Source organism: Heptranchias perlo, chromosome 16 (genome assembly GCF_035084215.1).
Source record: "Heptranchias perlo isolate sHepPer1 chromosome 16, sHepPer1.hap1, whole genome shotgun sequence".
Lineage (NCBI taxonomy): Eukaryota > Metazoa > Chordata > Chondrichthyes > Hexanchiformes > Hexanchidae > Heptranchias > Heptranchias perlo.
Genome location: NC_090340.1, coordinates 53,034,942 through 53,054,054, shown reverse-complemented (window position 1 = coordinate 53,054,054; position 19,113 = coordinate 53,034,942). Strand labels below are relative to the sequence as shown.

Below are 19,113 nucleotides of genomic sequence, written 5' to 3'. Positions count from 1 at the left end.
CTCAGCAAAGACATTTTTTTCTCTTTTTCTTCACTTAAATTCATGTCCTCCTGTTCTAATGGCATGACTGACAAACTAATACAGTATTCTGGGTTCACCTCAATTATGTCATTTAATACTTTATATGTCTCAATGGCCTAACCTTCTTTCTGAACTGTAGAGCTTTAGCTTTTGTAATCTTACCTCATAGGATATCCCCTTTACACTTTGGATCATTCCTGTTGGCTTTTCTAAACCTCTCCAATGCATGCACGTCCCTTTTGAAGTATGACGACCATAAATACACTCCAGTACACCGAGCATGGTCTGACCAGTGCATTATAAAGCTTTAGCATAACTTCTGAAGATTTATACTCCACTATTCTAACAATGCATCCCAACATTCTGTTGATTTTAAATGCTTCTCCACATTGTTTAAAGTCATTCATTGTTCATCATTAAAAGTGATGAATTGACCATCACTCCAATGTCCCTTTCAAAGACTCCCTGCGCTAGATCTATTCCCTTCATTGTATCCCTAGGTTGCTCATTTTTTGGTCAGCTGGGTATATATGTGTGAAAACCCATCACCGTGCTTATGAGTCCCCAACAAAACTACTCAGCAATCCACACAGGTAGAGGTTCTGTTTACCTTATTTGGATGTACATTCTCTCCACCTAGCTATACGCCAGCTAAAACCACAAAGCTTACCAATACATGGTATGGGAAGCTTCCTGCAGCTTTTTCAGTTGGGACCATCCTACCTTTTAGGACAATATTTCTTCTCATATGCAACACTTTTCATTTGTCAGTATTAAATTTCTTTTGCCCATTTGACATTAGATAGAAGTGGGGAGAATTTCCAAGGGTTTCTCCCGATCTACTGTCGTGACTTAAGCTGAGACCCTGGCGAAAGTGTCAATGGCTATTTTTGGCATTAAGTTTAACCTTTGCAGTTGTTAAGCTGTTTCTCTGGGGCTTCTACCAAGTTAAACCAGTAGATCAGGACAACCACTGTGGAAATTCCAGGCTTAGATCTAGCTCAAAAGCAAAATACTGTGGATGCTGGAAATCGAAAATAAAAACAGAAAATGCTGGAGAAGCTTAGCAAGTCAGGCAGCATCTATGGAGAAAGAAATAGAGTTAATGTTTCAGGTCGAAGACCTTTTGTCAGAACTGGAAGATGTTAAAAGGAAGATGTTAAATTCTCCCCACTTCTGTCTTAAGTCCATTTAACATCTTCCAGTTCTGACAAAACGTCTTCGACCTGAAACATTAACTCTGTTTCTTTCTCCATAGATGCTGCCTGACTTGCTGAGCTTCTCACGCTTTAGATGTAGCTCATTCCATTTGAGTAGGAAAGGGTGATAATATGCTCTCCAATGGAATTAACAAGGTCAAGAAGGGATATTGTTATCCATATCAGTACTCTATATCCAGAGGTGTTGAGGAAGCTTTGGATCCTTCTTGGATTAACCATTTATCAGTCCTATTGGATTTGATTCCATGTGAGAAATGAGTGTTCTCTAAAAGATGATGAATTGGTCCTCTTTTCTACTGCATTATGCATCTTGTGTCCAGAACCTTTACTATTCAATGTAGCTGTAATAATGTTAACAGAGTCTCTGGAGCCTGTACATTTCCTGAAAACACTATTAGAATGAAAAGACTGATAAATTATATTTTTCCTGGAGTCACTCAATTTTTTTGCTAATGCAGATTTCAAAAAGCAATATATATATTTAAAAAAACCAGAATCCCTCATGGCCCCAATTTTCAAATCAAATTGCGGGTGTGTTGGGGACGGGAAGGCTGCGAAAATCGGGAAAATCCCCGACGGATGAGAAAGCCGGCCCTAACCCACCGACTTCCGGGTTTCCCACAGACATGCCTGTGTGCACGCGCGCTTCCCGAATGTGGAAGTCCCGCCAGCAATAAATGCTGGCGGGATGATAGTTAAAAGAACCAAATGTACCTCATTGAGTTACTTAAGGTACTTTATTTCTGATGTGGAGATGCCGGTGATGGACTGGGGTTGACAATTGTAAACAATTTTGCAACACCAAGTTATAGTCCAGCAATTTTATTTTAAATTCACAAGCTTTCGGAGGCTACCTCCTTCCTCAGGCTACCTCCTTCCTCGTTCACCTGAGGAAGGAGGTAGCCTCCGAAAGCTTGTGAATTTAAAATAAAATTGCTGGACTATAACTTGGTGTTGTAAAATTGTTTACAATTACTTTATTTCTGACATAGTAGATAGCTAAAATGATTTTACACTTACCTGGGTGGCTTTCCCTCGGCTTCTGAAGGGCCGGATCAGGCAAAAATAAACAAAATTTAAAAAATTAAATAAAAAAACCATTGCACAAAGTTAAAAAACAAAACAAACCTACCTTTTCACCATGTCGCCTGCATCCCCCGGTCTGATGTCCCTCTCTCCCCCCGATGTCTGCCTCTCCAAAGTCCCTCACTCCGATCGCCCCCTCTCCCCCCCAATCCATCCTCAGCGCTCTCCAATCTCTGTTCCAGCGCCGGATGATGTCTCTCTCTCTTTCTCTCCCCCCCCCCCCCGCCCCTCCACTTCGTGTTGCAGCTCCCGTCAATCAGGCTGGTTGCCAGGCACGAAACCCAGAAACAACTTTAATCACCATCAATTACATTGCGATCGCGTCGGAAAGGGTAAGTTTTCTTTAATTCGGGTTTGCCACCTGCACCTTCACCCACCCCGCTCCAGCTGCTGCCATCCCACCACCATTTCAAAATTGAGTCCATTGAATAACCTTGACAGAATAGTAAACATCTCATTCTCTTCCCTGTAGCTTGCTTCCCTCTAGTGGTGCTATATGGACAATACTAACTGTGGAGAACAATTAATATGAAGTTTGATGTTGTAAAGGAAGGAAAGTCCCTTAAAGCGACAGATTTTCCAGATTGTCACACTTACCTGACTAACTTTCTTTGATGTTCTCCTCTCTCCCTTACCTGTACATCTCTAACCTCTCCTTCCTTTACAATAATAGCATAAATCTCCTTTTAGCACAGACTCAATCTGCACTGAATTTAGCCACAAGGATAAAGGGATGGCTAGGGACCTAAAAGAGTAGATATAGTAAAAGAGCAAGTATATATTTTTTTGGATTGGCAGGATGTAGATGGGGTTGGCTGCAGAGAGCTGTGCTGGGATCTGTTTTGTTTTCCATTTATATGAATAACTCGGGCATAGACACGAACAATGTCATTATAGTTTGCTTATGATACATGGCAAACGGTGAGGGAGAATGCAAGAGACTGCAGGAGGCTATAGACAGGTTAGGATAGTGGGTAGATAGGTGGCAGATGCAGTGCAGTATAAAGGAGGTAGTATATTTTGGAAAAAGGAACACTGAAAGGAACTATATCTGACATGGTATGATTGTCAACAGAGAAAAGAAACTGAGACCCCTACAGGGATCGATGTATAGGTGTTTAAAGGTGAGAGTGCAGGTAGAAAAGGCTGCTGGGTTTTATAAAAGCAAGGAAGTGATGTTGAATTTGCACAAGACATTGGTTAGGCCTAGTTGGAGCATGTTTGCAGTTCTGTACACCACATCATAGAAAGAATATTTGAGCTATGGAAAGATCATAGCAAGGTTTCACTATAGTGATACCAGGAAAAGGAGAAGTTAACTTTTTAAAAAAAGGCTCAGAAAAGTGGGGCTTTTTCACAAGAACATAGAAGGTTAAGGAAGGAATCTAATTGAGGTTTTCAAAATTCATGAAAGGTTTTGAAATGGCAAAAAGAGGAAGATTATTACCACTGGTTGGCAAGTCAGTAAAAAGGGGCTTCTAGGTTAAGGATTATCTAAAGAACACACAGGGAGTTAGAGGACATTTTTTTACACACAGAGTGTTATTAAAAATGGAATGGTTTGCCACAGGTGACTGTTAAGGCAGAGTCTAAACATCATTTAAAAGAGGCTGGATAAGTAATTGAAAAGGAAGAAGAGGGAAAGGGCAGGTGAATGAAATTAGAAAAGATAGCTCTAACTGAAGAGTTTGTGCTAGCTAGCATAGGCATGATGAGCTAAATGGCTTCCATTTGTGCTATAAATTCTAAGCTTTAGTTTCTTGTAACCACAGGTTAATCAAAGTGGCTGGAACAGATCAGTGGTTTCTCAGGAAGAGGTCAAGCTATTTAATTCAAATGAATGGCTGACAATCTCAACGTAGTTACGAGAAACAGTTTTCGATTTCCTTTGTTCTGAGATATCTTCGACAGAATTTAGAGCTATATCTTGGCTGAATGGCACCTAGCCAGCAGACAGCCTGAAGCCAATAGATATAAGGAGTGAATCAGTGACTCCATGATAGTGTTTAGCCACACAAGTAAAGGAATCGTGATTCAAGTTGATGTTGAGGGTTAACACAAGAGATATGTCTTCGCTGTTTTTGACAATGAGATTAGTAAAGTTTGTAAATATACTGGTTGTATTGAGTACTGTCATTTAGCTGTTTAATAGTCAATAAATCTGTCTATTGGTTTATTGCCTGAGCTGCAGTCCAACAGAGGGTATTCGTCCACCTTTTTTTGTTATTTTGTAAAGCAGACATCCTCCCCTAGTTGCCCCGAGGGCATGAAGTGTCAAACCATGTAGTGTGGACTGGAGTCATATATATATATATATATATATATGTCAGACCAGGTAGACGTGGCAGGTTCCCTTCCCTGAAGGACAGCAGTGAATCACTGGAGCATAGTGACAAGGGATATCCATTTGGCTACAGGATCTGCACATTTACCTGGATGTTGGGCAGGTAATGGGCTGGTAGGGAACAAAACATCCACTTGCAGTGACCTTGGGAACATGAAGCTAATTGAGTAAATCTTTGATGTGTCCAAATAAGCTACCTAGACTGCTCTGGTGGTTCCCTCATGTATACCCCAAGGGTGTACCATAGGACGGTGGCTGTAAAAGACCCTGATGTACTGCTAGTGATGCCGAAGGCTAGCTACCCCTATATAAGAGCAATGCAGATGGGCCAGCATTAGTCCTGCATCCTGAGATAACGTCATCACTGAGTGCAAAGTCAGTGGAATGTTCACTTGCGATGAACTATCACCAACATGATTACTAATCAGCATTTTAGAAAGATAAGCACTGCATAACATTTTATACCAAACATTTAATATTGTTTATTTTAATCTGGTAAAACTCTTCCTTCCCAAAAAAATCTCAAGATGTGGCAGAGCCACATTTATTGCTCATTGAGGTGGTGTTGGTGGGGATCCTAGTAATTGTTAGGCCACCTCAGAGGATACATAGGGCATTAATGGACAACAGATTGGAGGACACGTGTGATGCCTCGTAAGGCCAGTGCTAGTGTATCTGTTTGCCTGTTTAAGGCGGCAGAATGTTGTTCATCGAGTCCGAGCGACGCTTGTTAGGGCCTGAATGGACTTATTTTGAGCCATGCTTGAAGCTCAATGGAGGCTAGCCTTCTCTCCATCGCAGACATTCCCGCACTTCCCTGTGACACTATCTCAGACATTTCAGCAGTTACGTGTGACACTATCTCAAACAGTTGCTCACGTCCCTGCGACACTATCTCAGAGGTTCCGTCCTGTACCCGTGCCACCATTCCAGTCATGCAGGAATTGGACTCATCCACCCTCTGCGCTATTGTGGAGAGTGCGCTTGGCACCTGTTCCAGTACCTCGCAAATGTGCTGCTGTCCCTCGATCATTCTCCTTTTAAAGGGTGGCCCCCGGGGTTCAGCATCTGCGTCCAGCTGAGCAGAGCCTGGAGAGGAGTGTGCCCACCGACACGGACTCCACAGCTGCCCCTGCCACCAGTGTCTGCTTGTGCTCACTTGTGTGTGGTAACTCACCAGATGCCAACCCAACTAACTCACTAATAGGACCCACTGGGGTGTGAGTATCTGCGCTGGTGGATGGCTCGCTATGATGTGACGATGCACCCTCAGATGCCGGCAGGTCCTCTGAGAAATCACCCTCTGCCGTCACTGCAGTTGTTGAAGGGCCTGTAAGAGAGCAGAAGGCAATATTAAGCATCATCACATTTGTGTCATGTTGCGATGAGCATACTGAGGTGTTCAACTAATATCTAATCTTTAAAAAAAATAAATCAGGGTTTCAATTAATGGAAATTTAAGAAATGAAATGTTTTTTTTCCAATTGTAAGTATTTTATGTAAGTTTGATTGGTTGATTTCAAAAGCAGTCCCTGAATTTGAAATTTATAATGTGGAGATGCCGGTGATGGACTGGGGTTGACAAATGTAAAGAATCTTACAACACCAGGTTATAGTCCAACAATTTTATTTGAAAATCACAAGCTTTCGGAGGTTTTCTCCTTCGTCAGGTGAAAGGTGCATCAGAGGGTGAGTATGACACAGAGATATCACATTGGATGAGGACTGGGGTGAGTGGTAGTGATGGGGTGACAAATGGGTTCACCTGACGAAGGAGAAAGCCTCCGAAAGCTTGTGATTTTCAAATAAAATTGTTGGACTATAACCTGGTGTTGTAAGATTCTTTACATTTGAAATTTATAGTTTATGTACAAAATGCACAAATTTTGTATTTAAAAAAAAAACGGGAAAAAAAGGAACTGGGAGTTTATCAGTGAATTGGTCTCGATCACGAATGATGCGGTTGCTTTTCTACATTACATGCAAGATACAGTATTATAAAATAGTGCATGAGCAAAAGGTGCTCAGACAAGTGTGACCACGTGTCCCACTCTGAGTGCAAGAGCTGATGAATATACGGTAGAAGAATGGCAAACATTGTTAACATCAATTCACATCGTGTGTGATGAATGTTAAAGTTGCTTCACCAGACGTTTGTGGGGTGCCAGTCTCGGCGTCCCCAACGGACAGGCACTCGAGGGTGCGGCTGATCTGCAGGGCCTCCTGCTCCACGTCTGTGAGCACCACTGCTTATTGTAGCCCCCCTCCAGTCCTCGCCCTCTCGTGTGCATTTCGCGCTCTCTTCTCCTAGAAGGGGAGAAAGAACAGACATGTGAGTGAGTGATGGTGAAGTGGCCAACTGATGAATGCATTGCTTTGGGTGAGGCTGACCATGAAAGAGGTGCATCAGAGGGTGAATTGACAGAGATATCACATTGGATGAGGACTGGGGTGAGTGGTAGTGATGGGGTGACAAATGGGGAGGTGAGGAAGTGCAGGTAAGTTGAAGATAAGCCTTAAATGGATGTGAGGAGTAATGTGATGAAGTAGTGCAGAATGAGTTGGTGGGGGGGGGGGGGGAACAGTGATGTGGAAGACGGAATGTAGGAGAATGAGTAAGTGTACTCACTTTTGCTGACCTAGTTAGGTCATTGAAGCGCTTCCTGCACTGGATCCAGGTGCGGGGAATGTTGCTACTGCTGGTGACCTCCTCTGCCACCTCGAGCCAGGCCTTCTTGGTGGCAGAGGCAGGGCACTTCCTCTTGTCCGCGGGGTATAAGACTTTCCTCCTCCTCCTCACCCCGGCCAGTAACTGCTGCAGTGAGGCATCATTAAATCTTGGAGCAGCCTTGCCCCTGTGCTGTTCCATTGTTCGTTTTTGGTGTTTGGTGCAGCAAAAGCCTTTGGAGTAATGGCCCTTTCAATAGAGCCGTTCCAGCTGACAGCCTGTCATGTGGGTGCGCAGTCCGCCCACTGCGCAGCTTACGGATGGCAAACCCGGAAGCTGCATTAAGGGCCACCAATTAACTTGCGATCGCGTGGGAAACTGTAGGATTTTATTAGTCGGGTTACCCGCGTGCCCACTGACCCAACCCCCCCGCTGACATTTAAAAATCGAGCTCATGGTCTTACTTTAGGCATTTCCTTATTGTATTCCTATTGGCTTATTTAAAAAAAAAATTCCAGTCATTAAACTTTTCCCGACCTCTGTCCACAATTAGGGATCATGGACACAGCATACACCTGACACTTTGGCATCAGGCCTTTGTGGATGTGACCCTGAGTGAACCAGCAAGACCCTCCTCCATTCCAGGATTACATCAGCAAGCTCTACCATGGCCTTGCCCGTGAAACAGGCTTCACACTGTCTCTCCTGAGATCAGTTGCCTTGGAAATTATGCTGGCTGAATGGCCCGGGCCCATTACTTTAACATAAGAACATAAGAAATAGGAGCAGGAGTAGGCCAATCGGCCCCTCGAGCCTGCTCCGCCATTCAATAAGATCATGGCTGATCTGATCCTAACCTCAAATCTAAATTCATGTCCAATTTCCTGCCCGCTCCCCATAACCCCTAATTCCCTTTACTTCTAGGAAACTGTCTATTTCTGTTTTAAATTTATTCAATGATGTAGCTTCCACAGCTTCCTGGGGCAGCAAATTCCACAGACCTACTACCCTCTGAGTGAAGAAGTTTCTCCTCATCTTAGTTTTGAAAGAGCAGCCCCTTATTCTAAGATTATGCCACCTAGTTCCAGTTTCACCCATCCTTGGGAACATCCTTACCGCATCCACCCGATCAAGCCCCTTCACAATCTTATATGTTTCAATAAGATCACGTCTCATTCTTCTGAACTCCAATGAGTAGAGTCCCAATCTACTCAACCTCTCCTCATATGTCCGCCCCCTCATCCCCGGGATTAACCGAGTGAACCTTCTTTGTACTGCCTCGAGAGCAAGTATGTCTTTTCTTAAGGATGGAGATCAAAACTGTATGCAGTATTCCAGGTGCGGTCTCACCAATACCTTATATAACTGCAGCAATACCTCCCTGTTTTTATATTCTATCCCCCTAGCAATAAACGCCAACATTCCGTTGGCCTTCTTGATCACCTGCTGCACCTGCATACTAACTTTTTGATTTTCTTGCACTGGGACCCCCAGATCCCTTTGTACTGCAGTACTTTCCAGTTTCTTGCCATTAAGATAATAGCTTGCTCTCTGATTTTTCCTGCCAAAGTGCATAACCTCACATTTTCCAATATTGTATTGCATCTGCCAAATCGCCGCCCACTCACCCAGCCCGTCTATATCCCCTTGTAGGTTTTTTATGTCCTCCTCACTCTCTACTTTCCCTCCCATCTTTGTATCATCTGCAAACTTTGATATGTTACACTCAGTCCCCTCCTCCAAATCGTTAATATAGATTGTAAAGAGTTGGGGACCCAGCACCGACCCCTGTGGAACACCACTGGCTACTGGTTGCCAGTCCGAGAATGAACCATTTATCCCAACTCTCTGCTTCCTGTTAGATAACTTTAATTAGTTACAAGCCTGTTGGCCACTTAAAATGTGTGAAACAAGCATTATTACAATTAAGTTCTGATGGACCAGATTTCCACTGTTAATTCTCAAGGCAGAAAACATGGGTGCATGGCAATATGGAATTAATTAAGTTAACAGTCTGAAAGGGAGAGAATTTGACACAACCATTATCAAAAGCGAAAAATAAATGGATTGTTTATGTTCACTTACATGTCAATCAACTTTGCGAGCACAGCTCCATTAATATTCACTCGATGCTTTTTATAAAGCTGTTTGGGGAATTCATACAAAGCCTGTTGCAGAGTGCTTTATATGGTTTCCTCATTATAGAGGGAATCATATGTAATGTCAGAGACCACATGTTGTCAGAGAGTCCCACAGTGATGGCTCTTGTAGATATTGTCTTTACCACATGTCAGAATAGTTCTTTGAATGTTCATGTAGAACAAAGTTTCGAATTCCATTGACTGCTCACAATGTGCATACATGTTCTTTGATGTTATTCAACAGTAGTCTGTTGGAATTCTACTTTGCAACTGTTCTTATAAGCCCACTTAAGGCAATAAATGCAGTGCCAAATTGTAAATAAGCTGCCTCCATTGTATTTTATACATCTAGATATAACCAGTACTTCTGGAACATTTTTATATATATGGAGTTCAAAGCTGACGTTTTTAGTGTGTGATTAGGCCAATGGTTGTTTGCCCGCTTTTTCAGTGGTTTGACTTCTAGATCTGTTGCCTCTCTGACTCTTGGCAAGTTCAACTCTAATTGTACTCCCACTTATACTCAGCCCAGCCAAGGAAGTTACAGCTTCTTCTGCAGTTACTTCATCCTTATAGTCAAGAAAAGCCCTGTGCTGGGCGCCCTGCCAGTTCAGATGCAATGGAACTGCATTGTGACCTCTCAAGATACTCTTCAATTCACTGACTCTCATACTATGAGGTATATTACCAATATAAACTGCAGTAACTCTGCTTGGAGCATTAAGCTGCGTTTTACAGTCAGATTCTGTTTGTTCTTCACTTGCTTCACTATTTCTGGTAATTTCGATAGGATTACTTTTAATCTTGGTTGCGTTTCCACCCATCCTTTTGTCCGATAACTTCTGCAGGTCTTTTCCCTCTGTGAGCCTTTCATCCTTCAACGTGACATCCTTGCCCGCTTTCTTTTCCCTGAATTGAAGGTTTTTAAGGATTGGAATTTTTTCCATCATCTCTGAATCCACCTATCCAACAGAAAAGGGAAAAAGAAAGGAAAATGCAGAGCTGAAGGAGTGGGTACAGGATGCTCAATGTGAGCAAGGTATGGTTTTGTTTGAGACAGAAAGGCAGTGGTTTTTAATTTCTGCCCAAAACAGGTGAGAGGTCAGTGGAGCAGCCAAAAACCAGCGTCAGGAGGCCTAAACCATTTTCAGCTTTGGACCTTATCGGCATAAATTGGGCGAGCTGCTGACCTAGCTCAATGTGTACTAGCCAGCAGCTCACCACACCGGGGCCGGGGAGGGGAAAAAAAAAGATGGGAGAGAAATCCAGGGGCTCCATGGGTGAGCCCAGCATGAAGTCAGTAGTAAAAGGAAGGAGGGAGGTGGCTGGCAGCAGCCTACAGTATTTTTGTGGGGCTACGAAAAAACGTTCCTGCTCCTCCTGGCCCTACAAAAATTGTCCCCCTCCAAAAAAAAAGTTGCAGGCTGCTTCTGGAACCAAAGGTGACATGAGGAGAAACTTTTTTTTACACAGCGAGTGGTTAGGATCTGGAATGCACTACCTGAGGGGTTGGTGGAGGCAGATTCAATCACGGCCTTCAAAAGGGAACTGGATAAGTACTTGAAAGGAAAAAAAATTGCTACGGGGATAGGGCGGGGGAGTGGAACTAGCTGGATTGCTCTTGCATAGAGCTGACATGGACTTGATGGGCCGAATTACCTCCTTCCGTGCTGTAACCTTTCTATGATTCTATGTTTTCATGGGGTGGGTAGTGGAGGCCAGGCACTTCCCTTTTAGACAGGGACAGAGAAATGTGTATGAGGGGATGAAAGTGAGGCTCTCTGTTCTCTTGCAACTCTTAGTGGCTGATTATAAAGCAGCTAGCTTGGAACTGGGTCATCTATGTGGAGAATGGTATGTGGTCCAGGGAGACCTAAAAGATGGAAAGGGGAGAAAAAATATTTTGACAAAAAGAAAGAACCTTCTCTTCTAGCAAAAGAAAAAGAACAGATTTGCAGAAAATAAGGATTGTAACCTTTGACCATATAATTCCTTGAGGTTTCAAGTGTTTGCAGTCTGTTTTGATCACTTGACTAGGTGTAAGGATATAATCTACAGTTAGATCGTGGTTGTCCATTAGCTCTTCTGGGATGTCAAGCAACTGGAAAAAAACATGAAAAATACAGAAGTTGGTTAAAACTCTTGAAATTTTCTTCACAATCTTGGTCACAAAATTCATGGAAAAATATTCAATAGTCAGTAGGTGCTACTAAGTACTAAACATGTTATCTTACTAATGATATAACCTGCCAATCTGAGATCACTTGCTACTGCTGGCATTCACTCTGTATAGCTGCAAAGACGGCACCCTCTGGCATCTTCTGAGCCAGCGAACTGTAGTGGGAGAGATGCCAAATGGCACCTTTGGCAGTGAATGAATTAAAGGAAAAATTCAAGGATAAAGCTGCAAAGCAGAGCAAAGCAGCCTTATCCTCGAGTAAATATACATCCAGGTATTTATTTTTTTAAAACTTATTTAGAACTTAAAACCATGTTTAAATGTTTACCTTGTCATGATTGGCTTCCTGATTGGAGCCGTAGCTTTTGCACCATCTTCTGATGCTGGGCAGTGAGGCTTACATTTCAGCCCTCAGCCTTCACCTCCCACTGGGTTTTTCTCTCCACTAAAAGATATCTCCCTAGCCACTGAGATGCTCATAGATGCACGTCTTTCACAGCTACTTTTATATGCTTACAAACACTTAAGCACCTAGAGGGAATACACAAGATGGTCATTCCAAATACAACTTCTAAAGTCTTTTTCCATCTGAACTGCAGCAGTTCAAAAATGATTATTGCGAGCACCATCTATTCATACTGTGCAGTGCAATTCCACCTCCTGGTTCATTCATCTCCTTGCAGTCTGTCCAAGGCCATAGGAACTACCTGGGCTATGGCCATACTTTTTTTTATGCCTGAAGTTGACCTGATTTCTCCTGAATGGGCCAACCTGCACCATAGGAAGGTGCAGTCTGTGTTGAACTGAGTGCATTCTACCAAGTATGTTCAGCTGTTCAAAATTCCTATTTCTTTCTAAGCAAGAAGAGCTTGGATCTCTGCTGGGGTAAGAAACAAGCAAACAGTACTAACTGTTCTTGTTTAGTAAGTAAGCAGAATATTTTGGGAGAGTAGAAAGATGTATTGTAATGTGCACGTTTTGTGAGGCTGCTCTTGTTCTGTAAACTGTATTTGTTGCTCAGTAAAGTTCCACCTGTCCTGGAACCACTATACTCTGCTGGTAACTAAGCAGCAGAAAAAAAAACAATTCCAAAATAACATTTTAGGAAACACAGGAGCAGATTTTCCAATTCCTGCACCTGGGGTTATTCAATGGTCTGGACACAATGAACACAGAATAAATCGGGCGGGGAGGAATACATACTCTTAAGAAAGCCTGTCCAATTTTTAATCTATTTAAATTAGTGGAGTGTGTTAGTAATTGGACATCGCACTTGTGTTATTGAATTTATGGATGGAGGAATCTGCAGCTGTAAACTTGTAGAACCTCTCAAAAGTGGGCAGATACAAACCCAACAGATAATCTTGAATAGAGATGAGATTCATTCAGTGTTGGAGGAAAACCTGGTAAATAATTGCAAACTAAGGCTCCGATAGACAGACAAGAACATTTATGAATTGGTGTGAAAATGTTTCCTTGCTCAGCCCAAGAACCACTGCTATCAGAAAGGGCCTTATATTTGCTCAGTGAGTAGAAAACTTCAAATGCAAAGCTTTCAATGGCTGGTTAGATTTTCTTTTAAGAATTGCTATAACTGCGAGTGGCGAAAAAGCAGCAACAGTAACGGTTATGCACGAACAGAAAGAGAAATTGCTATTGATAGTCAATGATTATGATCCTTGTGATCACTTCAACTATGGTGAAACTGGTGTGCTGTACTGTGCACTCAAAAAGCCTAGGTGACAAACACATTGCAAATGGACAGAAGAAAAGAAAGCAAAACAGTAGGAAAAGACCTACTGTTATTGGAATATAGATCGTTTCCGCTTCAGAAATGGTTCCAAAAGGAGCTTTCATGACCTACTTTGCAAATAAAAAAGCATGGACGACTGGTGACATTTATATTAGTGTTTCAAGGAGTTTGATTGAGATAGAAACATTAAGCTCTCTTCCGTGTTCTTGTTGCTGGTTGTCACCCTGCAAAGGACACTTAAACTTCAGAATGTCACAGTCAAATTCTTTCCAAGAAACTATACTTCAAAACTCCAGCTATTGGATCAAAGTGTGCGAAGGTTGTCTTCAGAATATTTCTGTTGTGATCACTTCTTTCCAGGATTGACAGAAGTGATAATACTTTGGATGTCCTGAAGTACATTACGGACCATGATGTCATTCACTGGATTAAGAAAGCATGGGATCAGGTCAAACCAGAGACGATCATCAAATGCTTCAGTAATTCAGAACTTACAATTGATATCAAATGACGATAGTGTCCTGACACTAACACAAATTGTCATAATTGGTAAATGGAGCTGCCAGAGCACCATTAGTGAGCTCTTGACAGTAGGTTAGTATGCGGATCTGGACTAAGAAATGTCAACTACATACTACTTTCAATTGGATGATTGGGGAAACGATCCTAAGGATAACACTGGCTGAGTAGACAATCAATGTCAGATTATGATGATAGTGAAAATGATAGGAAATATGTAAAAGTGCCGTGAATGAACCCACATTCCTTTGCTATAGAGACTGTGACTGTATAACTGAATCAATGAAAGTGTTCTAACTCTTAAGGTGACTTTCGGCACAGCACATAAATGGATTTATGTTGGCTTGCAGTCAATAACAAGGAAGTCAGCAGAAGGGACAAAGTTCTTTTGAAAATACTCAATGATGGCCTGTCAATGTTCTTGTTAAATAGTGTTATTGTTAAATAATGCTTTTGTTAAATAATGTTTATTAAATATACTATAGTACAGGCACTTCAAACAGGAAAAAACAGTGAATAAGTAGAAACACCAAGAGGACTTGGGCTGTCTGGGTTTTAAGGAGATGGCCAGGGCTCAAAATGGGGACTTGCATGTGATTCTGGGGCTACAGCTTGGAACCCCCCGGGGGGCAGATAGTACAGGGACTGCAGAAGGAGCAGGCGTGATGGCCATTTCTCATTCCATGGAGGTTGTAATTGCACCATATGATACAAGTACCAAGCGTGTATGTGTGTCCATATGTGAGTCTGTTGCTGTTGTAGAGGAGCACTGAAGAGTTCATTTAAAAACCCGACGCTTTAAAGAGTTAAACAGTGGACAGAGGAAATTCATATGAATACTGGGTGATCTCCTGTGGCATTGCACACGGGGAGTTAAGACCAAGTGTGTTTTCAGCTGAAGCAGGGTTAGGAGGATAAGGATAATTGGACCAGGTCACACAGATGTAACTCAGTCCCCATTTTAAAGTCATACCTGCTGATCTTATTTTTACATAAAACTTTGATTTCATTCCTCTTTTGGATGACACGTTAGCCCTATCTGCCCACTCAGGTGGATGTAAAAGCTCCCACGGCACTATTCAAAGAAGAGCGGGGGAGTTCTCCTGGTGTCCTGACCAACATTTATCCCTCAAACAACGTCGCTAAAACAGATTATCTGGTTATTTATCTCACTGCTGTTTGTGGGACCTTGCTGTGCGCAAATTTGCTGCCACATTTCCTACATTACAATAGTGACTACACTTCGAAAGTAATTCATTGGTTGTGAAGTGCCTTGAGTCATCCTGAGGTTGTGAAAGGTGCAATAGAAATGCAAGCTTTGTTTCCTACTGTAATTATAAACGTTAAATTTTGATAGTATTAACGCTTGATGGCATAATTACCATTCCAATAAAACAAAAGACTCAAGTGCCTCACATAATTAAGTACTTTGAAGTACAGTGACTGTAATGGAGGTAAATGCGGCAGCCATTTTACATACAAGATTCCACACACAACAATGAAATGAATTAATCTGTTGTTGGTGGTGTTAGTTGAGGGAAGAACATTGGCCAGGACACTGGGAGAACTTCCTTATTTTTCAAAAAGTGCCCTGGGATCTTTAACATTTGGTTTAACAGCTCATTCGAAGAACAGCAGTCCCTCGGTTGTGCACTAGAGTGTCAATGTAGATTATGTGCTCAAGTACTGGAGTAGGATTTTAGCCTCAGAACAAAATAATGCTACCATTGACAAGATTGCCTTAGTGTTGATTGACATTTCAATAAGGCCAAGTAATGTTAAGATGATTAACATTTGAATAAAATATGATTGCCTTTTCAGGTACTCTGCTATATATTGCATCTATCTGTGCATTATGACAATTCTGCCCAGTTCCATTAGACAGGAGTCAGTTGGAGCAAAAGGAACGCAGACTAGCAAAACAGGAGGTACATTTTTTTAAAAAAAAGTCTTACCACTGGGATAGAATCATACAGCACAGAAGGAGGCCATTTAGCCCATGATGCCTGGGCTGGCTCGTTGACAGAGTTTTCCAATTAGACCCATTCCCCTGATCTTTCCCCATAGCCCTGCAAATTTTTCATTTTCAAGTATATATCCAATTCCCTTTTGAAAATTACTATTGAATCTGCTTCCACCACCCTATCAGGCAGTGCACTCCAGATCGTAACAATTCGCTGCATAAAAAAAATTCTCCTCATCTTTTACCATTTATCTTAAATCTAGGTCCTCTGGTTACTGACCCTCTTGCCAGTGGAAACAGTTTCTCCCTGTGTACTATATCAAAACCCCTCATAATTTTGAACACCTCTATTAAATTTCCCCTTAACCCTGTCTGCCCTAAGGAGTACAATCCCAGCTTCTCTAGTCTCTCCACATAACTGAAGTCCCTCATCCGATCTAATCAATATAATAAAATCATTCTGCTTTGTAATCCTTGCAATGAAGACTTGTTTTTTTTTCCATTTCTGGACCTCATGAATAGAACCTGTGAAGATTACAACACACATTTTGTACCAAAATTCAGAATGAGACCCATTACTCCCAGAAGTCTGTGAGCGCAGACATTGCCAGGACTTCAACTAGAAACACATCCTCAGTGCTACTCAGTTACAGACTGGCTCCAGCCAAATATTTTCAATCTTTAAAATAAAAACTGAAAATGCTAGAAATGCACGGCAGGTTGATCAACATCTGAAAGAGAAAGACAAGTTAATGTTCCGGGTATAACCCTTCAACAGAATAGAACGTCCTGCTGTCCACATGCAGTATTTTCAGTTTTTATTTCAGATTTCACCATTTGCGGTTTTCTTTTTCCTCTACTGTAGCTCTTATTTATTTTTCCTAGTTGAAAAGAAAATATTCTATTGATGGCCTCAGTCACAACACGGTTTTCAGCAATACCTATGTGCAAAGGTTGATTCATGCTTTAGTCCAACTGGATTGCATGCCTATTGAGAGGTTATTTCAGTTTGACAGGTTGGGGAGGACCAGGGGATGTGCATTAAAACTATGCAAAAGTAGAAATAGGCTAAATGTTAGGCGGTTCTTCTTTCCCAGAGAGTAGCGATTCTCTGGAATGCATTGCCAGCTGGTGCGGTGCGTGCTGACTCTCTGCACGCCTTCAAGAGGAGCGACCGGTTCTTGACTGGGGTAGAGATCACTTCACACTGCTTGTCCGACATCCAGTACTGGATGAGCAGAAATTTTCTAAATATTGGGAAGACTGAAGCCATTGTCTTTGGTCCCCGCCACAGACTCCGTTCCATAGCCACCAACTCCATCCTTCTCCCTGGCCACAGTCTGAGGCTGAACCAGGCCGTTTGACCCTGCGATGAGCTTCCAACCCCATATCCGCTCCATCACCAAGACCGCCTACTTCCACCTCCGTAATATCGCCGGTCTCCACCCCTGCCTCAGCTCATCTGCTGCTGAAACCCTCATCCATGCCTTTGTTACCTCGAGACTTAACTATTCCAACGTTCTCCTGGCCAGCCTCCCATCTTCCAGTCTCCATAAACTTGAGCTCATCCAAAACTCTGCTGCCCATATGCTAATTCGCACCAAGTCCCATTCACCCATTACCCCTGTGCTCGCTGACCTATACTGGCTCCCGGTCCGGGAACGCCTCGATTTTAAAATTCTCATCCTTGTTTTCAAATTTCTCCATGGCCTCGCCCTTCCCTATCTCTGTAACCTCCTCCAGTCCTACAACCCTTCTCTGCGCTCCTCCAATTCTGGCCTCTTGCGCATCCCCGATTTTAATCACTCTACCATTGGCTAGGCCTTCAACTGCCTAGGTCCTGAGCTCTGGAATTCCCTCCCTAAACCTCTCCTGCTCTCTACCTCTCTCTCTTCTTTTAAAACCTACCTCTTTGACCAAGCTATCAGTCACTCGCACAAATATCTCCTTATGTGGCTCTGTGTCAAATTTTGTTTGATAACGCTCCTGTGAAGCGCCTTGGGATGTTTTACTATGTTAAAGGCATTATATAAATGCAAGTTGTTGTTGATGTTGAATTAACATTCAACATACGCTTGATCAATGTGACATCCTGGACTGGTTTTGATCGCCTGAGGGGGCCGGAGAGGAATTTTCTAGATTATTTTCCCCCCTTATTGGCCCTGTTTTTTCCTTCTGGTTTCTTGCCTCTCCAAGGAGATTACATGGCTGGGGGGGGGGGGGGGGGGAGGGGTCTAGCCCTGAGCCAGGCATCATGAGTGTGGGGCAGATTTGATGGACCAGCTGGTCTTTTCCTGCCTATCATTTTTGTATTTTTGCAGGGAGAAGGTGAAGAGGAGGATGGTGAACAGGAAGAGGGTGCTGAGGAGGAAGGAGATGATACAGATGGACATGCAGTAAAGCGTCCTGCTGATGAGCAGGGCGAAGTTGAAAAAAAGAGGCAAAAGTCAGAAAATGGAGAGTTGACAGAACCCACGGCAGAAGCTTAAACATTCCCTTATTTGAATTTTTATATCTGAGACCCCTGAGCTTAAGTTGCAGACAGTGGGTTTGCCCATTACATTAATGTCAAGGCTCACTTTTATAAGGAAAAGATATTTGTTCTGAATTACTCCTAAAGCAAAAAGGTTTTAATTCTATTTTTTTTTGTGAGCAGCACGCTACCTCAGTGTTTCAATTCACATTTCTTTGTACTTTCTTTCTTTCTACGAACCTGACAGTCGTGCACTGTGGTGACAACCACTGTGTTCTCATCAACAGCTCCCATCGATACCATCATCGAGTATTCCAAGTCAGCAAAGCCCTCTCCTTTTCCAATTCTCCAGCCTTGACGTTAAACACAAATTATATTTAAAGAACAGTATTACAGACAAAAGAAAAACATGGGCAATTGCGAAGTGAACATTTGCATTGTTTTTTTTAAAAAAATAGGTCAAAAAACTCAAAAAGTAAAATAGATGGTGTGAGCCCTTTACTGTTTAATTTCCACAGAAAAATGTAGTTATTTTTACATGACAAAATATGCTGGCTATTTCTAACATTTTGTTCACTGCATACTTCACAGTATTATTAATATATTTCCTCTGATGTTTGCTGCACACAGTGAGAGGATGCATTGTTTTATAAGGGTAAGAAAACTATATGTGGAAAATAGAATGCAAGTGTGTGTCCCTTTAAGGCTAAAAAGTGTGATTGGTATGCATTCTTGAAATAAATGTT

At 42.3% G+C, this 19,113-nt stretch overlaps 1 protein-coding gene across 2 annotated transcripts in view; it reads right to left on the bottom strand.

The window, feature by feature from the left end:
- Nucleotides 1-9,191: 9,191 nt before the first annotated feature.
- mthfsd (methenyltetrahydrofolate synthetase domain containing) overlaps nucleotides 9,192-19,113 on the bottom strand; it is a 48,755-nt gene continuing 38,833 nt past the window's right edge. For both annotated transcript variants that reach the window (XM_067997512.1, XM_067997513.1), the window contains exons 5-7: nucleotides 18,608-18,720; nucleotides 11,456-11,581; nucleotides 9,192-10,442 (exon numbers count right to left, since the gene is read on the bottom strand). In XM_067997512.1, coding sequence (XP_067853613.1) covers nucleotides 9,900-10,442; nucleotides 11,456-11,581; nucleotides 18,608-18,720 — 782 coding nt within the window. In that variant the 3' untranslated portion in view covers nucleotides 9,192-9,899. The remainder of the gene's footprint in view (nucleotides 10,443-11,455; nucleotides 11,582-18,607; nucleotides 18,721-19,113) is intronic.